The sequence below is a fragment of the Pagrus pagrus genome (assembly GCF_965226575.1).
Source record: "Pagrus pagrus genome assembly, chromosome: 5".
Lineage (NCBI taxonomy): Eukaryota > Metazoa > Chordata > Actinopteri > Spariformes > Sparidae > Pagrus > Pagrus pagrus.
Window position 1 is genome coordinate 16182172 of NC_140189.1, and position 18401 is coordinate 16200572.

Consider the following 18401-nt stretch of genomic DNA (forward strand, 5'->3'; position numbering starts at 1 on the left):
ACCATCGAGGTGGATCTAATGGGGGTTGAGGAGTTTAGCGTGATCGAGATCCAGTCCAGGTCACTGTTGGTTCAGTTAATTAAGGGTTTCCCTTTGGTGGGAAAATGTCGTACTCCTTCAGAGATTAATGAATTCTCTCCCCGTCTGAGGCCGGGGATTGTTTGAAAGTTTATGAAACTTAAGCAAAATGCTTGAAGAACTTCTTTTGTTAAAGGAATAGTTTGACAACTTGGGAAATACGCTTATTTACTTATTTACAAGTGTTTTGACGTTATGACATCAATGTATTGTGTTGCAATGTTTAGCATGCTAACCAGCTAGCCCAGGCCTGTCGGGTTTAGAGCTCCTTTGCTGGCAGTGTAAGCACCAACACTTCACTGGTGCTCCACGCTCCCAGCCTGGACCGCTAGCTTCACAGCTAACTGAGCTAACTAGCTACTGGTTACTCTGGCGATATGCTGCCCCCTATTTTGTTGTGAATATGAATGCACGAGTGGCCAATCCTTTAACTCAGCATAGATACTGGAAGCAGCGGGGCAGAGCAAGTTTAACAAACAAGATATAATGTGTTAATAATTAGTTATACCACTTTCACACTGGACCCAGTAACACCCACTAACATCTGGCTTTAGTCTTCAGTGGGAAAGGGTAAAACTATTGGCATTAAATATCAGGTCAAACGACTCTGCAATAGTCTGTAGGTATTAATCAGCTCCTGCTCCAATTGGCAGCAGTGGAAATATGACACTCGGGCTATGACAGTGTTGAATTTAAGGACATTTGTCTCTCTTGAGTTTGAGAGAGAGAAGGATGTAAAAGTAATTTAAAAGAAGTAGCCACAGCAACATTGTCACTGGCCTTCATGCTGCTTTCAGCTTCTTCCTTGCTCTCCTGCAGGTTTGTGATGTCGAATGAGACACAACAGAAAAAAAAGAAGGCAAATTCGTCTCATGGCAATGGGAAGAGTCAGTCACCTATTTTCAGTTGTTTTAGCTTGTTACCTGTGTTAAACGAAGCACATTTATGTGATCATTTTGGTGTAACGGCATTAGATTTAGAGGTGCTGGTAGGCACGGGCAGATATGAGTTCTCATCTAAGTCAGCAAGAAAGCAATAAGCATATATCCAAAATGTCAAACTATTCCTTAAATGAAGAGGCCAATGTGCAGAGGTAAATGTCTGACCACACGGTGTCTGATCATCAGTACACATATCAAAATGTCAGTGAAATACATGGTCCTATTTCTGCCACTAGGGAATGATTCACTCTCAAACAGTTTAAATTGATAAATCGAATCACAAATGACTGATCGTAGTCCCGGCGAGTCCTCGTAAACCTCCATTTGTTTCAGTAGGAGGGGCAAGACAAAACATTCAGCAGTACCTTACATCCGTGGCGGCTCTTGCTGCTTTTGAACGCTGGCTGAACCCAGAGTCCTGAACTGGGCCAAAGAGAACAGGAGACAGGGCGCTAAAGGCTGACACAGGCTGGTCATCATTATGTCAGGAATAAGGTCAGAGCGGTGCTGTCTCTGTGTGGGTGAGTGTGTGTGTCTGAGCGTGGTGGCCTCTGAGGACACTTCCAGTAGCCGAGACCAGTGTAGCCAATCAATGGCCTGACGAGTGCTGTGAGCTCTGGAGACAGGCTGGCCGGAACCACGAGCAAAAACTTCACAGTCAGCAGTCCTTTCTTACTCTTTTACCAGCTCGCTGTCGTCCTCAGAACTGAACCGCACTGACTAAGCGAGGCTTTGTTTTAATGTGACGTGTTTTCAGACTAGTGGTACTGGGACTGTGTGGTCCATTGTGGGAGCGTCTTGCTGTACTGTCAGGCACAAAGTGTAGTTTGGTGAAGATTTATTGTAGAGGGAACAAAAGCAGCTTGTCTGAGTCATGGTGGTGAAATTATTTTTAATCTGCATGTGGATCCATATCAGACAGTGATATTTATTCTTGCCTTGATCCTTGAATCCTTGCAGTACACTTTAATACCCACACATTTACGATATACAGCATCCAATGCAATATAACAGACTTATTCTGTCATTAGAATGTATGAATTTACTTTATAATACAAGGAGAGTCTGGAATTATATATTTTTATATTCATATTTTCTACACCTTCCTTCTCTGTCGTTGCTGTTGTTTGTACTGTTAACACCGCTTCGAATTGGGAAAAATGAACACATAGTGTTAAATAAAATGCAAATAGTTACGGACAATGTCAATCGCTGATGGAGGCTATCATTTTTGGACATTAGCTGGGAATATAATATTACAAGGGACACATTGAGCAAGATTTCAAGTGAGTCAGACTCGTGACAGCTCTTGAATTTTATTAATAGAACTGAACGCGGCTACATTTTCATAATTGAATACAAGCAGCAAGATAAATCTACGTTCCCTTTTTTAATTAGAAAGCGCTTTAAAAATCAGAATACAACAGTCAAAAATATAAAAATGTGCATCCTTTCAATACCAGTATCTGTGTGACCTAGCTCAGTGTGGAGTGCTGTGAAAAAACATCATTTTTACGTAGCAGCTCTTCAACAGGACACCTCTCTGACAGTCGGACGGCAAATTTGACAGCACCTTGTTAGTTCATGGCTGATCAGCTGGGCTCGCTGCAGACGTTATCTTTGTGTGAAAATGGCTAACATGGTTCATAATTGGCATGTCATGCATTTTATCCATGCCTCTTCTGTGCCCCAAGATGTCAGCTTTCAAAATATTAGCTGCACCTGTCAGTCAACAAAAACGTCATAGCATCATAACTAGGAACGGGACGATAAAAGATTTTTACTTTGGATCGTGATAAAAAAACAATAAGTTGATCATGGAGAAATTAAATTATCGGGATAGTCATCAATATCCTTGCATGAATGACTAGAGAAACCTGTCTATCCGGCTGATGTATAGTCCTTTATTGGTTTCCTGATTTGTTTTGAGCTGCCCTAAGCCTGTCACCATGGCTGAAGTCTCAGCTTGCACATTGTGTCCCTCATAAAAACAAGTTACCGCACAAGACCTTATGATTTATGATTACTTATTTAAGATTCTGTGATTGTTTTTCACTAAAAATGCAACATGTCCTCTCTGTGAAGTTACTCCAGTATGTTTTACTGCAATTTTAGTTTTTCTTTGAAGTTTTAGGAATATTATGATGATAATCGGGATAGTATAGTGAATCGCAATTATGCAGGACTGGATAATGGTGACATTAAATTTTCAATGAAATGTCCCTTTGCCTAATCATAACCTTCATGAAGGCAGTGTTGTGAAAAGTACCCAAAAGTCATACTTGAGTAAAAGTAAAGATATCGATTAGAGAGTAAAAGTCTTATAGTGTGCGATATGAAATGTACTTAAGTATCAAAAGTAATTTTCTGGCAATAGGTGTACTTACAGTAAATATCAAAAGTACAAGTAAAAGTAAATTGTACATATATTTTTACACGTATGTCCTCCAAAATTAAGTGAAGAGGAAGTATAAAGTAGCAGACAATACTCAAGTAAAGTACAAGTACTTGAGTAAATGTTCTTAGTTAAATTCCATCACTGTATAAAGATAAGATCTATTACAGGACTGTTGTATGAGATACCCACTAAACTGTATATCAAACAGGCATATAAAGGCACATATACAAAAATCAGTAAAAGTAGCATGTGGTGTTAGACGGGTAGTCTCAGACCTGTGTGTGGTGGTTTGCAGCAGCAGTTTTTTAAAACCAAGTATAAGTGCGTGGTGGTTTTCCTCAGCAGTTTTAGTTTCCCTGGTGCATCGTGGACAGCATGTGTGTGTGTGGGTGTGCGTGTGTGGTGGTTTGCAGCAGTTGTTTCGGTAGCCCCGGTGTGTGTGCTCCTCAGGTGGGCTGGCAGCTGAAGAACCTGGTCAACGCTCTGAGAGAGGACCCGTGCGGAGTCATCCTCACACTGAAGAAAAGACCCCAGAACACCCTGAGCTCCACGCCGGCTCTGCTCAGGAACGTCCGCTGGAAACCGCTGGGCCTGCAGGTAAACACCAGCAACACATGAAGGGACGCCCGTAACTGCCGTGTTATAACACGCCGTTCGCCACATCCTGAGCTGAAACTGTCAGTGTTGTACATGTATAACTGCGCTCTTCTTGTACTTACAGTTAAGGACTGCAGTTGGAGGATTTAGTACTATATACAGTAAGCTGTGTTGTACCTCTGGCTTAATATCTTTGACTCACTCTCAGCTCTTGTTTTTTCACTGCCCACACTCTGCATTCTCCTACTGGCATTTTAAACAAATATTTTCAAAGGGAACTTGTTCACTGCTTGACCTTGCATCAATCCTCCCGTAGAGCGTTTCAACAAATCTCTTATTTTCCTACAGCCTGCCGTACTGCTGACACAGTTCAAAGCCATTCACAAATGTGTTGGTAGCTGAACTTCCACCAGAAGAGAATTCATGCATACCAGAAGAATATTTTTAGACAGAGATGATTTAAAAGTGAGATAGAGAAGGGGGGAATAATTAAATTAAATCTTATATTAGCACTTGTGTATTAAATTGGCTGAACCTCCTGCTCAGGGGCGACTGCGGGCCAATAAAAGGTCACCGAAGGGTCGATCCACACTCCCACTCACATTCACATTCATATTTATTGAGACCTACGTCTCGATTTGTTCAACCTCTGCCCCAAAGTACATCTCTTTCAAGAGAGGGTTCATTTTTAAAGGTGCACTATGTAGTTTTGGGGAAGAAGTTTTGAACAAAAGAGAAATATCTTCATGGACTGATTTTTTATGCCTAAACAAACTAACTAAACAAACTCTCTTTCTTTTCATGTCTGAATAAACTGAATAAACAAACTGACCTTAAAGGACAACACTATTTCATACTGTTTTATTTTGTTTGTATTTGGCGGACCCTGCCACCTTTCTAGCTTCAAACAGTGTTCTTGGGCCCTTATTTTCCTCTGAGAACAGCTTGTTTATTCAGTTATGGACAAAATATTCCTCATTAATATTGTAAATATTGAAATTTCTGAGTTTGAATGTCTTCTCCAAAACCACACAGTGCCCCTATAATGTGCAGTATATCTAAAAGGTGGGATGCTTGTTTGAAGGCTTACAGTTCAGAGTGGGTGTGCTTTGCAAATCTGTCACTCACCCAGCCCAGAGAAATCACTCAAATGTGGGTGCACAGAAAGACCAAGTTGTGCCGAGACAGAGGGGTGAGGAGAGGGCCAGTCTGGTCTCTAAATGTCTGTGAGCACATACATGCAGTATACATGTGAGTGTATTTTCACATATGGTTTCTATAACGGCCTAGAAACCATTCAAATTAAAGCTGCAACTTCATCACCATCCCTGTCTTTAACAAGGTTGCAACCTTGTTAGATCATCGCTCTAACTTGTTACCATGAGCTTATTGTTATATTTGCTGTGTGCAACAGCAGAGGATTGTGGGAATTCTACCCTGATGGGCCGCTACGGCACAAACGCGCCGTGAGCGCCCGGATCAGAGCGCCGAGATATCTGCGGGAGAAGAGAAGAAAAGAGTGTTTTAGATTTGTACTCTCTCAGAAAGACTGGAGCTCTTAATTATTCATAAGCAACTACAGGCGGCTCCACTGGCTCTGAAACAAGAGCCGCTACTCAGCAAATACTGGAGATAATGCACTGAATCCAAAATATCCTGCTAAACAGCCTGCGTGTGTGTGCGCGGGTACTCAGTGTGCACATATTCCTAAGCGTGGCCGTATGCGCGCTTGTCCGTCTGTATGTGTCAAAGCCAAGTGTGCTCCTGTGCACACATGAAGAGAGATGTCTGCGGTTATCAGTCGCGTCGCTCCTTCGAGAGGCGGAGGAACTGGGTCACTGCACTCTGTAAGCTCGCTTTTTGGATACATACTGTACACACGCGTTCCCTAAACAGACACACACAAACACATGCACACTCATACCTCTAAGCCTGGTTTTGGAGGATGAATTGTGCGGCTGCGAAGTTTAGCCCAAATGTGGCAAACGTTCAGCTGGATTATAACTGAATCCACAAAGGAAACAATTTATCTCACAAATTATCATGTGATTCCAGCACCAAATCCCTCCATGGCAACCTCTTCTATTCGACTAAATAACAACACATCTCTCTCTTTCTCTCTCTTTCCCTCTGTTGTTGTGTGTGTGTGTGTGTTTGTGTGTGTCTGTCTGTCTACAGTAGGAAGGAGTAAAAGCAATTCAATGATCCTCTGTAATTACAATGATGCTGGCAATGATTTTAACAGATAAGTTGAGGATTACTGTGACGCTGCTGCATATTGCACGCACGCTCGTCTGCCACGCTGCAAAATGTGCACAGAGACGCATTTGGTGTGTGACTCAAGTCCACAGGCGCATCGCAGGTCACTTCACCGGTCACGCGTGTGCCCCACATTGTCCATGACCCCGCTTTCATAAATCTGTTATATGTTAGGATGCATAAATAATTAGTCTTTTGAGAATGGATGCTATTTTAGGCAACATGTATTGGCTGGTTATATATTATTGATGTGCCGGCTGAATGGGTGAAGAGTTGTAGCCTCTAAGACGTCTTACTTACAGTACATTCTTTTGGTCCGTTTATCTGACAGCTAATGCAACTTAAAATCATCCTTTCATAGATAAATGTTTGAACTGTCTTTATTTGTAAATTGGCCGGGTCAATATTAACAGCTTGTAATCTATTATTCATTGTATTAGCTTGTTGTAAGCTAATGTTGGTCGATAAGTAACGTGAAATTGCAGCTTATTGCAGAAATCAGTTTATTTTTCACATGTAAAATGTCTCATGATATCTAAGTTTCTGTAATAACTAAGGTATCAAAATGTTTCTTTATGATATTGATGTCATTGTCAGCCTTAAAAATCCAGTACAGGTCAGGCTTTAGATCAGACTGAGTGAAGGTTTAAAGCACCGTTTTCACTGCAGATATTTGGACGTTGTAGGTATAAATAATAAAATCAATGATGGCTGAATTTAGCTGCCACAGTTGCAGGGCCCTAGTGTTCACTGGCTCACTGTCACATTGCCTTAATGGGATACTTGAATTGTAATATCATTAGTAACTGCTCTGCCTTTCCTACTAAGACAGTCAAAATGTCTGTAATGAAAAAGGCCTTTAATTAGGAGTGGACCTAATATCGGGTTGGCCGTTTATTAGATGGGATATTCAGCAATTTTTTTGTCAGATTGCAGATCAAATAAATTAATAAAGAAATGGGCTACTTTGGCTCCAACACCAGACAATAAGATTATTAATCTAAATCTGCAAAGTAACTAGTAACCAAGGTTATCAAATAATTGTAGTGAAGTAAAAGGTACAATATTTGACTCGAAATGTGTAGTGGTGGAAGTACGAAGTGGCAGGAAATTTAGAAACACAAGTAAAGTGCAAGTACAATCATATTTAAAATTGTACTTAAAGGATAAGTTCACCCGAAATTGAATTTTTGGTTGTTATCTACTCCCCCCATGCCAATTCAGTCGAGTGAAGTTAAGTAGTCCACAAAACATTTCTGGAGCTTCACAGCAAAACTTTTGCAGTTGCAGCATTCTCCTAAACAACTGAAGTAGATGGGGACTTGTTTTAAAATGTTACAAAAACAACTGAAAAACATATAATGGCTCCATACAGCTCGCCCGGTGTATTTCAAGTCCATGAAATCTGACATTGATTTGAAAAGACATCATCTACACCATTTTTTAATCCATAATCTTCACTGTAGCTGCTGAGCTAAAAGCTTTAGCACACATCCTGTCTGCAGTGGGTGCACAAGCTCGATCGTGCATCAAGAGTTTAAATAAGGTCTTTTGAAATCAATTACGCTGGATGAGCTGTATGGAACAATTTATGTTTTCTTTTTTTCAGGTGTTTTTCATATTTTAAAACAAGTCTGCACCTACTTCCATTGTTCAGGAGAATGCTGCAAAGTTGTTTTGCTGGACTGGAAAAAAAAATCATCCAACTTTCTGTTGGCATGAAGGACAGTGAATGTATCCTTTAAGCACAGTACTTGAGTAAAACGTACTTCTTTATTTTCCACATCGCTGGTTATCAGCCCTGACAGAGAAACACGTTGGTCAAATCCTACCTTTTATTTATTGTAAATGTACGACTGTAAACGTTGTATTCATACTGTTCATGAGGCCCTTCAGTAGTCCAAATATTATGTTTACCATATTCAATAATGTGTGTGTGTGTTTGTGGGTTTGCATGTGTGCATGTAAGGTAGTGGGATTTGGAGCATTGGTCTGGGGAGGGTGTGATTTGGTAGTTTGGAGTGGACGCAGCGGGGGTCAAATGGTTTAAGTGCTGTTTTAACAGACTGGAATTTCCCCTGCTGTGGAGGTCCCATCTCTCTTTACTTCTACCCCCATTCCCCCCTCCCCCTTTCCCATGCAGGCAGCAGTGGGCTGTAATCACTAAATTACTGTTTTCACTCTGAGCTCCAGTCACCACACTGCACAGCTCCCCCGCCTCTCTCTCTCTCTCTCTGTCTCTAACTCTCTGTCCTGCACTCTTTCTCTCCGTCTCTCTCTCTTTGTCCTATTTCCTTTGCACTCCCCCCTCTCTCGCGTCCCTCTCTTTCCAGCCTGTCTTCATTATTTATCGTGAAGCCGTCTTACTGTAAGCTGCCTTCATGAGGGGAAGACAGCGAGAGAGAGAGAGAGAGAGAGAGAGAGAGAGGGAGATGAAGATAGAGACAGGGCCTGGGGATGGAGGTAGTGAGGAGGAGGGGGAGGAGGGGAGGATGGAAAGTTTGGAATATGAAATGAATTCGCCTAATGCACTGCTGATGAAATGATGAAACACTGGGCCTCCTTAATGAGAACGCTGCCCGCCTCGCCATCGCTCCGGCTCTGTGTCTGTTTATCAAGTCTGTCCACACTCGCATCTCCTCTCTAAAATGGAGCGTCCCCCCTCAGACATACAGTAAAACTCCCCATTTTTCAAAATCTGGAAACCTCCTCCTCAGGGGAAAAATCGTCGACTGGAGCTACGCGTTCGTCACCCCGGCTGCTCCGACTGCGAACAAATATAATTCACTTAAATTTTGGACTGCGTTCCCGTAACATCAGAAGCGAGGCGTCCTGTCCTCGCGGAGGACCTGATGACAAATGAGTCTACGCGTCCTTGAGTCAAGCCGAGGTAGGAGGCCACGCTAGCTTTCCTCCGTCCTCTCCTTCTCTCCTGTAGCACGGCAGAGGGGAGAGAGGGGTGAGGAGGAAGGAAGAGCGGGGAGAGGAGAGGTTGTCATGGGAACAGACATGGAGAGCCCTGTGTGAGTGAGGAGGCTTGAGACAAAATGACAGAATAGCGAAGCGATTGAACGTGGGAGAGGCTACACAATCAGACAGATACAAAAAAAGAGACAACATACACAACATGGCAGCTCTGTGGCAATAACTCTCTTGTTTGTGTTAAAACGAGTGCAGCAATATAAAAGGTTCCCTTCCCTCGTAACGCCGTAAACTGTGTGCTTGTTTGTTTTTTGTTGTGAGGCAGGAAAAGACCTGATGCTCCGTTTTCTGCAGGTTGTCCTCCAATTACGCTTCAGTGAAAAGGTGCTCAAATTGAATCATTCTCTCCTTCTTGTTCTCCTCTTTCTCCCCTCAGCCGGTCCCCACCAGCCCCACCAGCACCTCCCCGACGCCTGGGGGCACTTTGGGCATGTCCAAAATGGACGCCCCCAGCATGCAGGACGTCTACATCCTCTCTCCTGTCTCTGGACTCTACGGCACCAGGTCAGACGCTTGCACACACAGATGTTTGATGATGGTGATTATTATTATGATCCTGTTGATGACACCGATGATGGCGCTGATGACAGCGATGATGACAGTACCGCTCTCCCCAGGGAGGAGATGGGTCTGATGTCATGTGACGACATCAACCGCTACAGCTCCCAGTCTGGCTCTAAAGGCTCAGAGGCAGTCAGCTACTACCTGGACCAGGACAGCGGGCAGTTCTTCTCCCTGCTGGAGGGAGACGGACCCCCAGGGCCCGACTACGACAGGGGCCGCAATACGGGGGTTCGCCGGCGGGACAAAACCCCCACGCATGGTAAGATGGAGAGTGCAACTCGACAGTGTGAATGGTGGATGTTTTGTAAAACAGCATGTTCTCTCTCACCTTTTTCTCACCTCAGAACTCCTCCATGTGTGTTCATCACTCGCCTCATGGCTCTGCTTCCTTGTGTCTTTACCTCACGTGCACACGTCCTAAAAACACTGATCACATGCCAAACGGTCAGTCCACAAACACTGTCTCCAGCTCCCTGTCTGCCCCACCACCTGTGTCACCCTTGTCCAAGACAGCTTCCTAGACATCCTGTACCTTCTTGGGAGACTCTCAAGTGCCCTATCATGTGCAAGGCAAGGGTCATGTGACAGATGGAAACATTGAAAGAGTATTTTATGGTAGCCTTACTATCTAGCAACCAAAAATCACATTTAAAGCCATGTGAATAACTATTTTTACATTAACGATGGGTCAGTGCCAACGTATTGTGCAAAGGGTGTCAAACCTACCAGAGAGTGATCACCAAAGGTTTAATGGGCTTTTCGGCCTCTTTTGGCTCATTGTTTTGGTCGACATTGTTTTCAACCACAGCAGGAAGCTGCTGCCAAGCAACAAATAGCAGAGTCAAAGTAACGACTAGCTCGCAGATGCTGTTCACATTTGCACTCTTCATAACATACATGTTCACAACTGGTGTTAACACGAATCTCAACGTGCGTCTCGAGTGACCACTTGTGATTGAATCTAAATTCCCCGCTCTACATGCAAACACACGTTCGAACGAGCGGATATGACATTTTTTATACAAAGAAAGCAATATCTTCATATGTGATGTTTGCTGAATTAACAAGAAGGCCCAGATAGTTTAGAATGTGTTGTACACACAACACAGAAGTTTTCAAAAATTTCTTATAACGCAACAGCTTATAAAAATTGAGCAATTTTCTAAGGGAGTGCTGATATTGGTTACTGTTTAATGTGTTTGTAAAAGTTTGACATGTTTACCCTTAATAAAGTGCTTCATAAATGTAATAGTGCTAGCTCTTGCCAGCACAACTTCATACTGTGACAATTAATGTGTTTTCAGCTTATTCTGCTTGTGCGCTAGTTAAAAAATGAACCAATGCAGCTTGAAGGACACTTTCTTTAAAGGTGCAGTATGTAAGAACTGGTCACCTGCCAAATTCATACTCAAAACAAATAGGGACAGCATATCACCAGAGTAACTGATAACTGCTGCTAATAGTAGCTACCTTAGCTAGTTAGCTCAGTTAGTGGTCCAGGACCAGGGGAGTGTCCGCTAGCAAAGGAGCTTTGGACCAGGACTGGCAAGGACTAGCTCGTTAGCATGCTAACTTCAGTCAATATTTCTGCAACACAATACATAGACGTCATAATGTCAAAACTGCAATTTATTCACATTCTGTAGATTTTTTTATTTTTTTTTAAAATATTTTCAACTTAAATTCTTACACATGTCCCCTTTAAGGATTCTTCTCCTACCACAGTAATTTACTTTAATGTGTACATGCATGGTCCAGCAGATGATTCAGAATAGCAGCACGTTAGCGAAGCAGCAGCTTCGGAGCATTGTCTGCGTCTACACAGGATGCATTCACAGCGTTAAATGTAGGTCGTCCGTGGTTGTTGAGTCAATTGCCTGAATCGAAAACTAACTTCACACTAAAACCTGAGAATAAGGCCATGTGACCTTTGCCTTGCACGTCATATTCTCCCGTTCTCCCCCCTCCCCTCACCTGCACACACCTTGTCTCTTCTGTCCACCCCTCCAGCTGTCTCCTACGCTGTCTCTCAGTCGCGACACCCCCACTCCCTCCCCCCCCAGCAGACTCTCTGACTACTGATTGGTCCTTCCAGGTGACCTCAGGCCTGTTTCCATGCCTCCCGAATATAACTGGATGGCCGAGGCCAAGGAACCCAGCATGGGCAAGAGAGGGAGCCGAGGTACACACACACACAAACACACATACATGCAAAAACAGAGTTCCCCTCAAACACAAAAGGGTCGGACTGGTGCCGTGCTTTGCTCCATACTCAGCTCAATACATTTCAGCTCATCCTCTGGTTATCCATGGTGGTGTGGTTGTGTGAGGATACATATCTGCCAGGTATGTATCTGACAGAGCGATGAGTAAACATAAATGCAAGGAAATTGCATTTATACAGCCGCTCTGGAAATGAGGGTATTTCTATGTGACCAATTCTAACCAGCCTCACCGTTTTGCAGCGAGACTCGATCTGTATTCGAGCGAGGTTCCTCCACTCTAGCATCAGAAAGTCCATGAATAACATTAAAGTGCAGCGCTACTGTCGGGGGGTCTGCCTTTCTCCTTCTCTTTCTCTCAGTCACTTTTAAGTTTTTCACATTTAAGTTTATGGATAATAAACAAATTAGGTGAGAAGCTTTTTCTGTGTGCAGCTCAAGCGGACTAAAACTTTCCGTGACTGACAGGATTTAGCAGTAGTGCCCTCTAAATCAGCATAATCATTGCAAACAGATTAGCTGTATGTCCCCGGCTGTGGATCCATATCAGATACTACAGCTCTGAGGCACTTTTATCCCTTTCTGTTGGCTTTTTATCTGTAAGGGTCTATTCTCCTTCATCTGTTTCTACTCTGGGGTTCTCCCTCGACTCTATGCCGCTCTCTCCCCCCTCCGTTCTGTTGAGCCTGTCCATCTTCTAACTGCTCCGTCCGTCTCCCCCCCCTCCCCTCATCCCCACAGACTCAGACAACTCCCTGCTGCGTTACCTTAGCGACGACAAGATCCTGGTGATCGAGGAGGAGCCGGAGGTTCCGGGCAGAGAGAGCCGGCGGGATTCCACCAGACGCTCCCGGCGCAAGAGCCGCAATCCCAGCAGCCCTAGCTTTCCAATCAGCCCCTCCATGCTGTCCTCAACCCTGCGCCTAGACCAGCCTCCTGAACCTTTGCCTGTATGTATCAATCACTTATCAAATCATTATTATGTTAGATGTATTTAAATGTTCAATTAGGTTAAAAAACAAAACAACAACAACAACAAAAAAACTGCTTTTTGTGGAGCATGGAGCAATTTTAGAAAAAATAGGCAAAATTCTCTCATTTAAGCTCCTTAAATGTGAGCATTTTCTGTTTCCTTTATTCCTCTACGACAGTAAACTGAATATCTATGGGCAAAACAAGTCAGGCAAAAAAGGTACCGATATGCAAAGACACTAGACACAGGCAGGAAGATGAAAAAAAGCAAGCTTTATTGATGTAAAAGCTGAATCCACAAAAGAAAAGTGAAATTAATACAGGAATCAGGATAACAGCAAACTGACGAATAGTAATTGAAATACATCGGCTTAAATACACGGGAATGATTAACTAATGGAACACAGGCGAGCAGGAAAAAGGAAAACAGACAAAGAGAGGAAGTGGAAAGTAAAAATGACACAGGAAGATAAATCTACCAAAATAAAAAAGGAAGTATTATCTAGGTGGCTAAAACCTGGTACCTGGACATCTTACTCCTCAGTGCCATAGGACTCTATGTTGTCCAAACATTATTAAAAAGGGAACCACACTGATGCTGGTTGTCATGATCCTTCATTGCCGTGAACATGGGCACTGTAGTTTATCTTGAGTCAATCCCACATATACCATCCTGATGCTGTAAATACTCAAGTGCTTACAAACTATAACTGAAAATATTCCTCAGGTGTAAATGCAAATCCAATTCCTTAATTTGTTTGTCATCTCTGAAGACAAAGTGTTTTCTCTCCTGTGTTTGTGACTTGAGAACTAGTGAAAAAAAGTTTTTCCAGGATAAGTTGATAAGTCCTTTTCATATCTGTGAAAACCCGTGGTAAAAAAATTCAGGAGAAATACATATTTTCATTTGTGAAACCCAGTGGGAACATTTTTTCAGGAGGTTTTTTGTGTGAAACTCAGTGGGAAAATATTTTATCAGGGGGGTGAAAAAAATGTGTGTGAAACCAAGTGAATTTCTTTTTCTCACATGAAAAAACCAAACAGTTTTCTCCTGAAAATGTTTTTTGTGTGTGGTTTCACACATGGGAGCATTTGTTTCTCACTCAACTTTTTTTTCCACGGGTTTTCACAGATATAAAAAAGGACTTACTAACTTCTCCTGGCACAACTTTTTTTCATCACCAGTTCTCCAGCCATAAACACAGCAGAGAAAACACTTTAGATCAGGCTAAGAAAATGGATCACCAGAATAAAAAAAATCCTCACTTGCCCCTGAGAGCTTCTGTAAAACCATCTTAGATTTACAGGGGAAAGCTCCCCTTATCTGAACTGCTTACAACCCTCATTTTTTCTGAGGGTCACAAGCTAAAGAAGTTTTGTAGTCCAGGTTTAATCTTTCAATTTGTGTCGTGTTTTACAATCTAATCGTATATTTTGTGAATGTAAAATCTAGAAGTGTAACTTTAGCTGTAAGAACATGTAATGGCCGTTCTCATTGAAATGATCACAAAATGTGAACTAAAAGTAATTCCTATTCATAAGTTGGTGTACAGAACAGCAGACATTTTGACTTGCCATAGTAGGAAGAGCACAGGTGTTACTCATAGCACAATGATGCCACTGCTCTATTGAAGGGTTCCAGTCAGCTGTGACAGCTTGAAGACCCTAAAACTGAAGCAACTAAATCGAATTCAGCCATTGTTAATGTCATTTTTCACACTTGTGCTTTCGTACTGTGACATGTTAAAATGTCTGCTGTGTAAAAAAGAACTGTAAGTGGCACTAAAAAGGCTTTAATCCTGATTGTGCCACTTAGCTGGAACTGGAATAGAGTTACCTCACACACTCACACACACCGCTTCCTTCGTCCGACAGTTTACGTGTGTCCTCTCTGAGGGGAACTTTCTGTGGTTGCAGGATAGGTCATGGTGTTCACAGATTCACACGCACATTGTTGTTTGTGTGTGTGTGTGTCAGGTAGAGGAGACAAAGGAGAGTGAGGATGATCATTGTCATTGCATGGCTGCCAGCTTCACAGATTATGAGAATGACACTCTCGGACACACCCCTCTGTAACTTTGTGTTTTCTCTCATGCACACACACAGTCATACGCAAACAAACACACACTAGCACACAGGAGTGCATTTGTATGCAGGGTAGCCATCTCACGACTCATCCTAACTCATCCTAATATCCCCATCTCCTCAGACACGCCTGAGTCTAAATAGGAGTTTATTCTGGACAAACACACACACACACGCGCACCCACACACACACACACACACACACACAAACAAGTATCCCTGTGAGCAGGTGTATGACTCAGCATCAGCCAGACCAATTACAAGCACGACTGACAGACTGTGCTTAAAACACGACACACCGTGCACACACACATTCACAGTGCGCCAACAGCTTAGCTAACACCAGCCCTCTCTAACCCTTTCAGCTGTGTGTCTCTCATGGCGGTGACTCATATCTATTCAGTGGCACATGAAGTATACTATCCTGCACTAACAAGCATACGGTAACCTTAATGACCTGCTCGTTTGCTCTCTCGCTCTCTCTGTAGGGTTCTTTTCTGTTTACACCAACATTATAGCAAGAAATTATTATTGGAGCTCACTGAAGGACTCGCGTCTTTGTCCAGCAGACATGTACACATTGTCTACGGGGGCTGAACAATTAATCAAGATGTTATTGAAATTGCATTTGCCATTTTTTGATAAAGGTACATGATACACTGTTATAAGTGAATCGTGGTGCTACAGAGCGACGTAAGGGAAGATTCTTGTTTGGTCCAGACCCCAGCAAAAAACCCATAATCATCATTTTCTATGTATCCTTTTTATATGCAAAACAAATTGTAATAGCTGTTAAAATAATCGCAATCTAAGTATATCATAGCAGTCAGTCACTTTTGTTGCATCAAGGTAATGGGCCTGATGGTTATTAGTGGGGCTCAACTTTACCTTGGATCCCAGAACTTGTGATCTGGAGGCCTGTTTGTTTACCAAATAAAAAAAAAGCTTTTTTTGTGGACAAACTTGGCACAGAGATGTGCAAAACAAAATTCAGTAAAATACATTTCAGTGGGAGGATTGCAGTAGTGGTTATTGTCAGCTCCACACAGTTGAACAATTCTTGTCTTAGCACACCTGAGTGAATTACTCAGCCGGAAATCAGGTGTATAATCAGACGTAATTGTCTCCTTGAGTGAAATACACCCACTACTAAATACTGGTAGCCTACCAGCAGGTACCGTCACCAAGGCCCTTGAATTACATCGAGCCTAATCTAATATCAAACTCAAAAGACCTGTATCACTTGATACTCGAAACGACAATGTACATTAAAATAGCCCTATTGCACAATGTTAAAGAAAGTGAGAAAAAATGCCAGAATCTGTCCATTTATCCGGATCTGCACCAAAAGGTAATTGGCTCTATTCTGGGCCAAGAGCCATCCTCCATCCAAGTTTCATGGAAATCCGTTCAGTAGATTTTGTGTGATCCTGCTGACAAACCAACAAACAAACACGGGTGAAAACATAAACTCCTTGGTAGAGAAGTATGTGAGAGTCCTTGTAAATAGATTCAAGTATCAAGTATCAAAACAAAAAGACATGTCCAGTTAGTACAACACTGCCAACTAGCCCGTCAGTTGACAAGGCATTGTTATAACATTATGTTTTCACCTGTGTCTGTTTGTTGGTTGGTTGGTTTGTCAGCAGGATTACACAAAAACTAACAAACAGATTTCTACCAAACTTAGATGGAACTTAGATTAATTAAATTAAAGGGGACTGTTTGGTGCAGAGATATGCACTTTACTGAGTGTCATTGTAGTTAATATTGATATTATTAGTGGTGGTAATAGTAATTCAGATGTGTATTGTGTGGCAGCAGATTAATAAGGAGTCATTATTGATGTAAAATTGTTTTAACTTTTTCGTCCAGTCCAATTTATACCATATATCACTGTAACAAGAGTAATCTTTCCTCAGTGGCCCAACTATTACATGAGTGTTTCAAATTACAAAAATATGTAGTGTTATAGTGTTTTGAATTTCAAATATGGATTATAAAGACTGCCCAACCATTATAAAGTGCATATCAATTATCCAGGTGTTCAGACTGTATTGATTCACATATACTATACACAGTACAGACAAAGGCCACAGAACATGAAATGCTAATTACAAACCATGGTGCACAGAAAAGTGTGTGTACAGCATGTGACTGCAGTCATGTCAGTATGGTGGGCTCTTTAATGAAGTCTTTTTTCCTCTGTGTCTCAGCGAGGTTCGGACACGCTGCGAGCGGACACAACAGACAGGTGAGTTTCCGTTTGTTTGTGGTTTGGCCACATGCTCAGGATGGATAGAAATAATTGTAAGTAGTCGTTTGTGGTTACAATCAATCCTGTGTTTCCTCCTGCAGATACTCCGGCTCAGGAAGCTCAGGAGCGGCCTCCATGAGGAAGGTAGGACAGCAGACGATGCTGTTGGGCTGTCTGTGTATTTAGTTGTTTTATAAACCTATTATGCACACTTGTGTCTGAGTTTTGAATAATGCTTTCCTTCTGGTACATTTCTGACCTTATTTTAATGAAGCAACAGTTACATGAACAATCTCTCACCAACCACATGCACTGTTACATGAAGATCTATTGTGTCCAAATCACATACAGCCAGGCAATAACAGGAGAGATACCTGAGATTAAATCCATTCAGGACTATAATAATTAAATAAAAGATAACAGTCGGATGAGGTAAATTGCTTTCCATATGTAGGTTACTGTGACACAGGAAGCTGTCTTAGTCATTAGCCCTAGCCTCTCCTCCACAGCACTATGAGTTGTGGCATACAGTGAGTCAGCTCAGTTGAGTATAAACAGATATTTATTCACCTTTGTTTCCCAGATAAATAGCCTGCAGGTGCATACGGCTATGTTATTGCTTGTATCTATATCCTACTTGAATTAGCCTCTGTGAGATGCATAGTGTCCTGCTGATATAATCCAAACACAAAATCAGATTTTAAAGTGTGGCTATCTTTGTAACTTTGAAAGAAGAAATAAAACACTCTTCATTTTGCAAAGCAATAAAAGGCACCCTGGTCCAGCTTAATGCACATGGTGGCTAATGTTAGCAACAGTTGGCTACCTTTAGATGCGTATTTGTTACCTCAGATACATTACCGAGTTACTCACCTCAGGACTCAATCATATCATATCATATCATATCATATCATATCATATCATATCATATCATATCATCAAATATTAGCAGAAAATTGTATCTTGTGGCCACAGTAACTTGAGCTATTCACACGGTCGCAAAAGTAATGCTGCTAGCATGGCTAAAAACAGCAGAGAATTTACAG

At 42.1% G+C, this 18401-nt stretch overlaps 1 protein-coding gene across 2 annotated transcripts in view; it reads left to right on the forward strand.

Moving 5' to 3' along the window:
- LOC311257226 (connector enhancer of kinase suppressor of ras 2) overlaps positions 1 to 18401 on the forward strand; it is a 65429-nt gene that overhangs the window by 34650 nt on the left and 12378 nt on the right. Inside the window, exons 9-15 of one of the 2 annotated variants that reach the window (XM_084352752.1) lie at positions 3868 to 4014; positions 9632 to 9759; positions 9873 to 10078; positions 11915 to 12001; positions 12783 to 12991; positions 17315 to 17352; positions 17457 to 17499. In XM_084352752.1, coding sequence (XP_084208878.1) covers positions 3868 to 4014; positions 9632 to 9759; positions 9873 to 10078; positions 11915 to 12001; positions 12783 to 12991; positions 17315 to 17352; positions 17457 to 17499 — 858 coding nt within the window. The remainder of the gene's footprint in view (positions 1 to 3867; positions 4015 to 9631; positions 9760 to 9872; positions 10079 to 11914; positions 12002 to 12782; positions 12992 to 17314; positions 17353 to 17456; positions 17500 to 18401) is intronic. The other variant, XM_084352753.1, reaches the window with a different exon arrangement.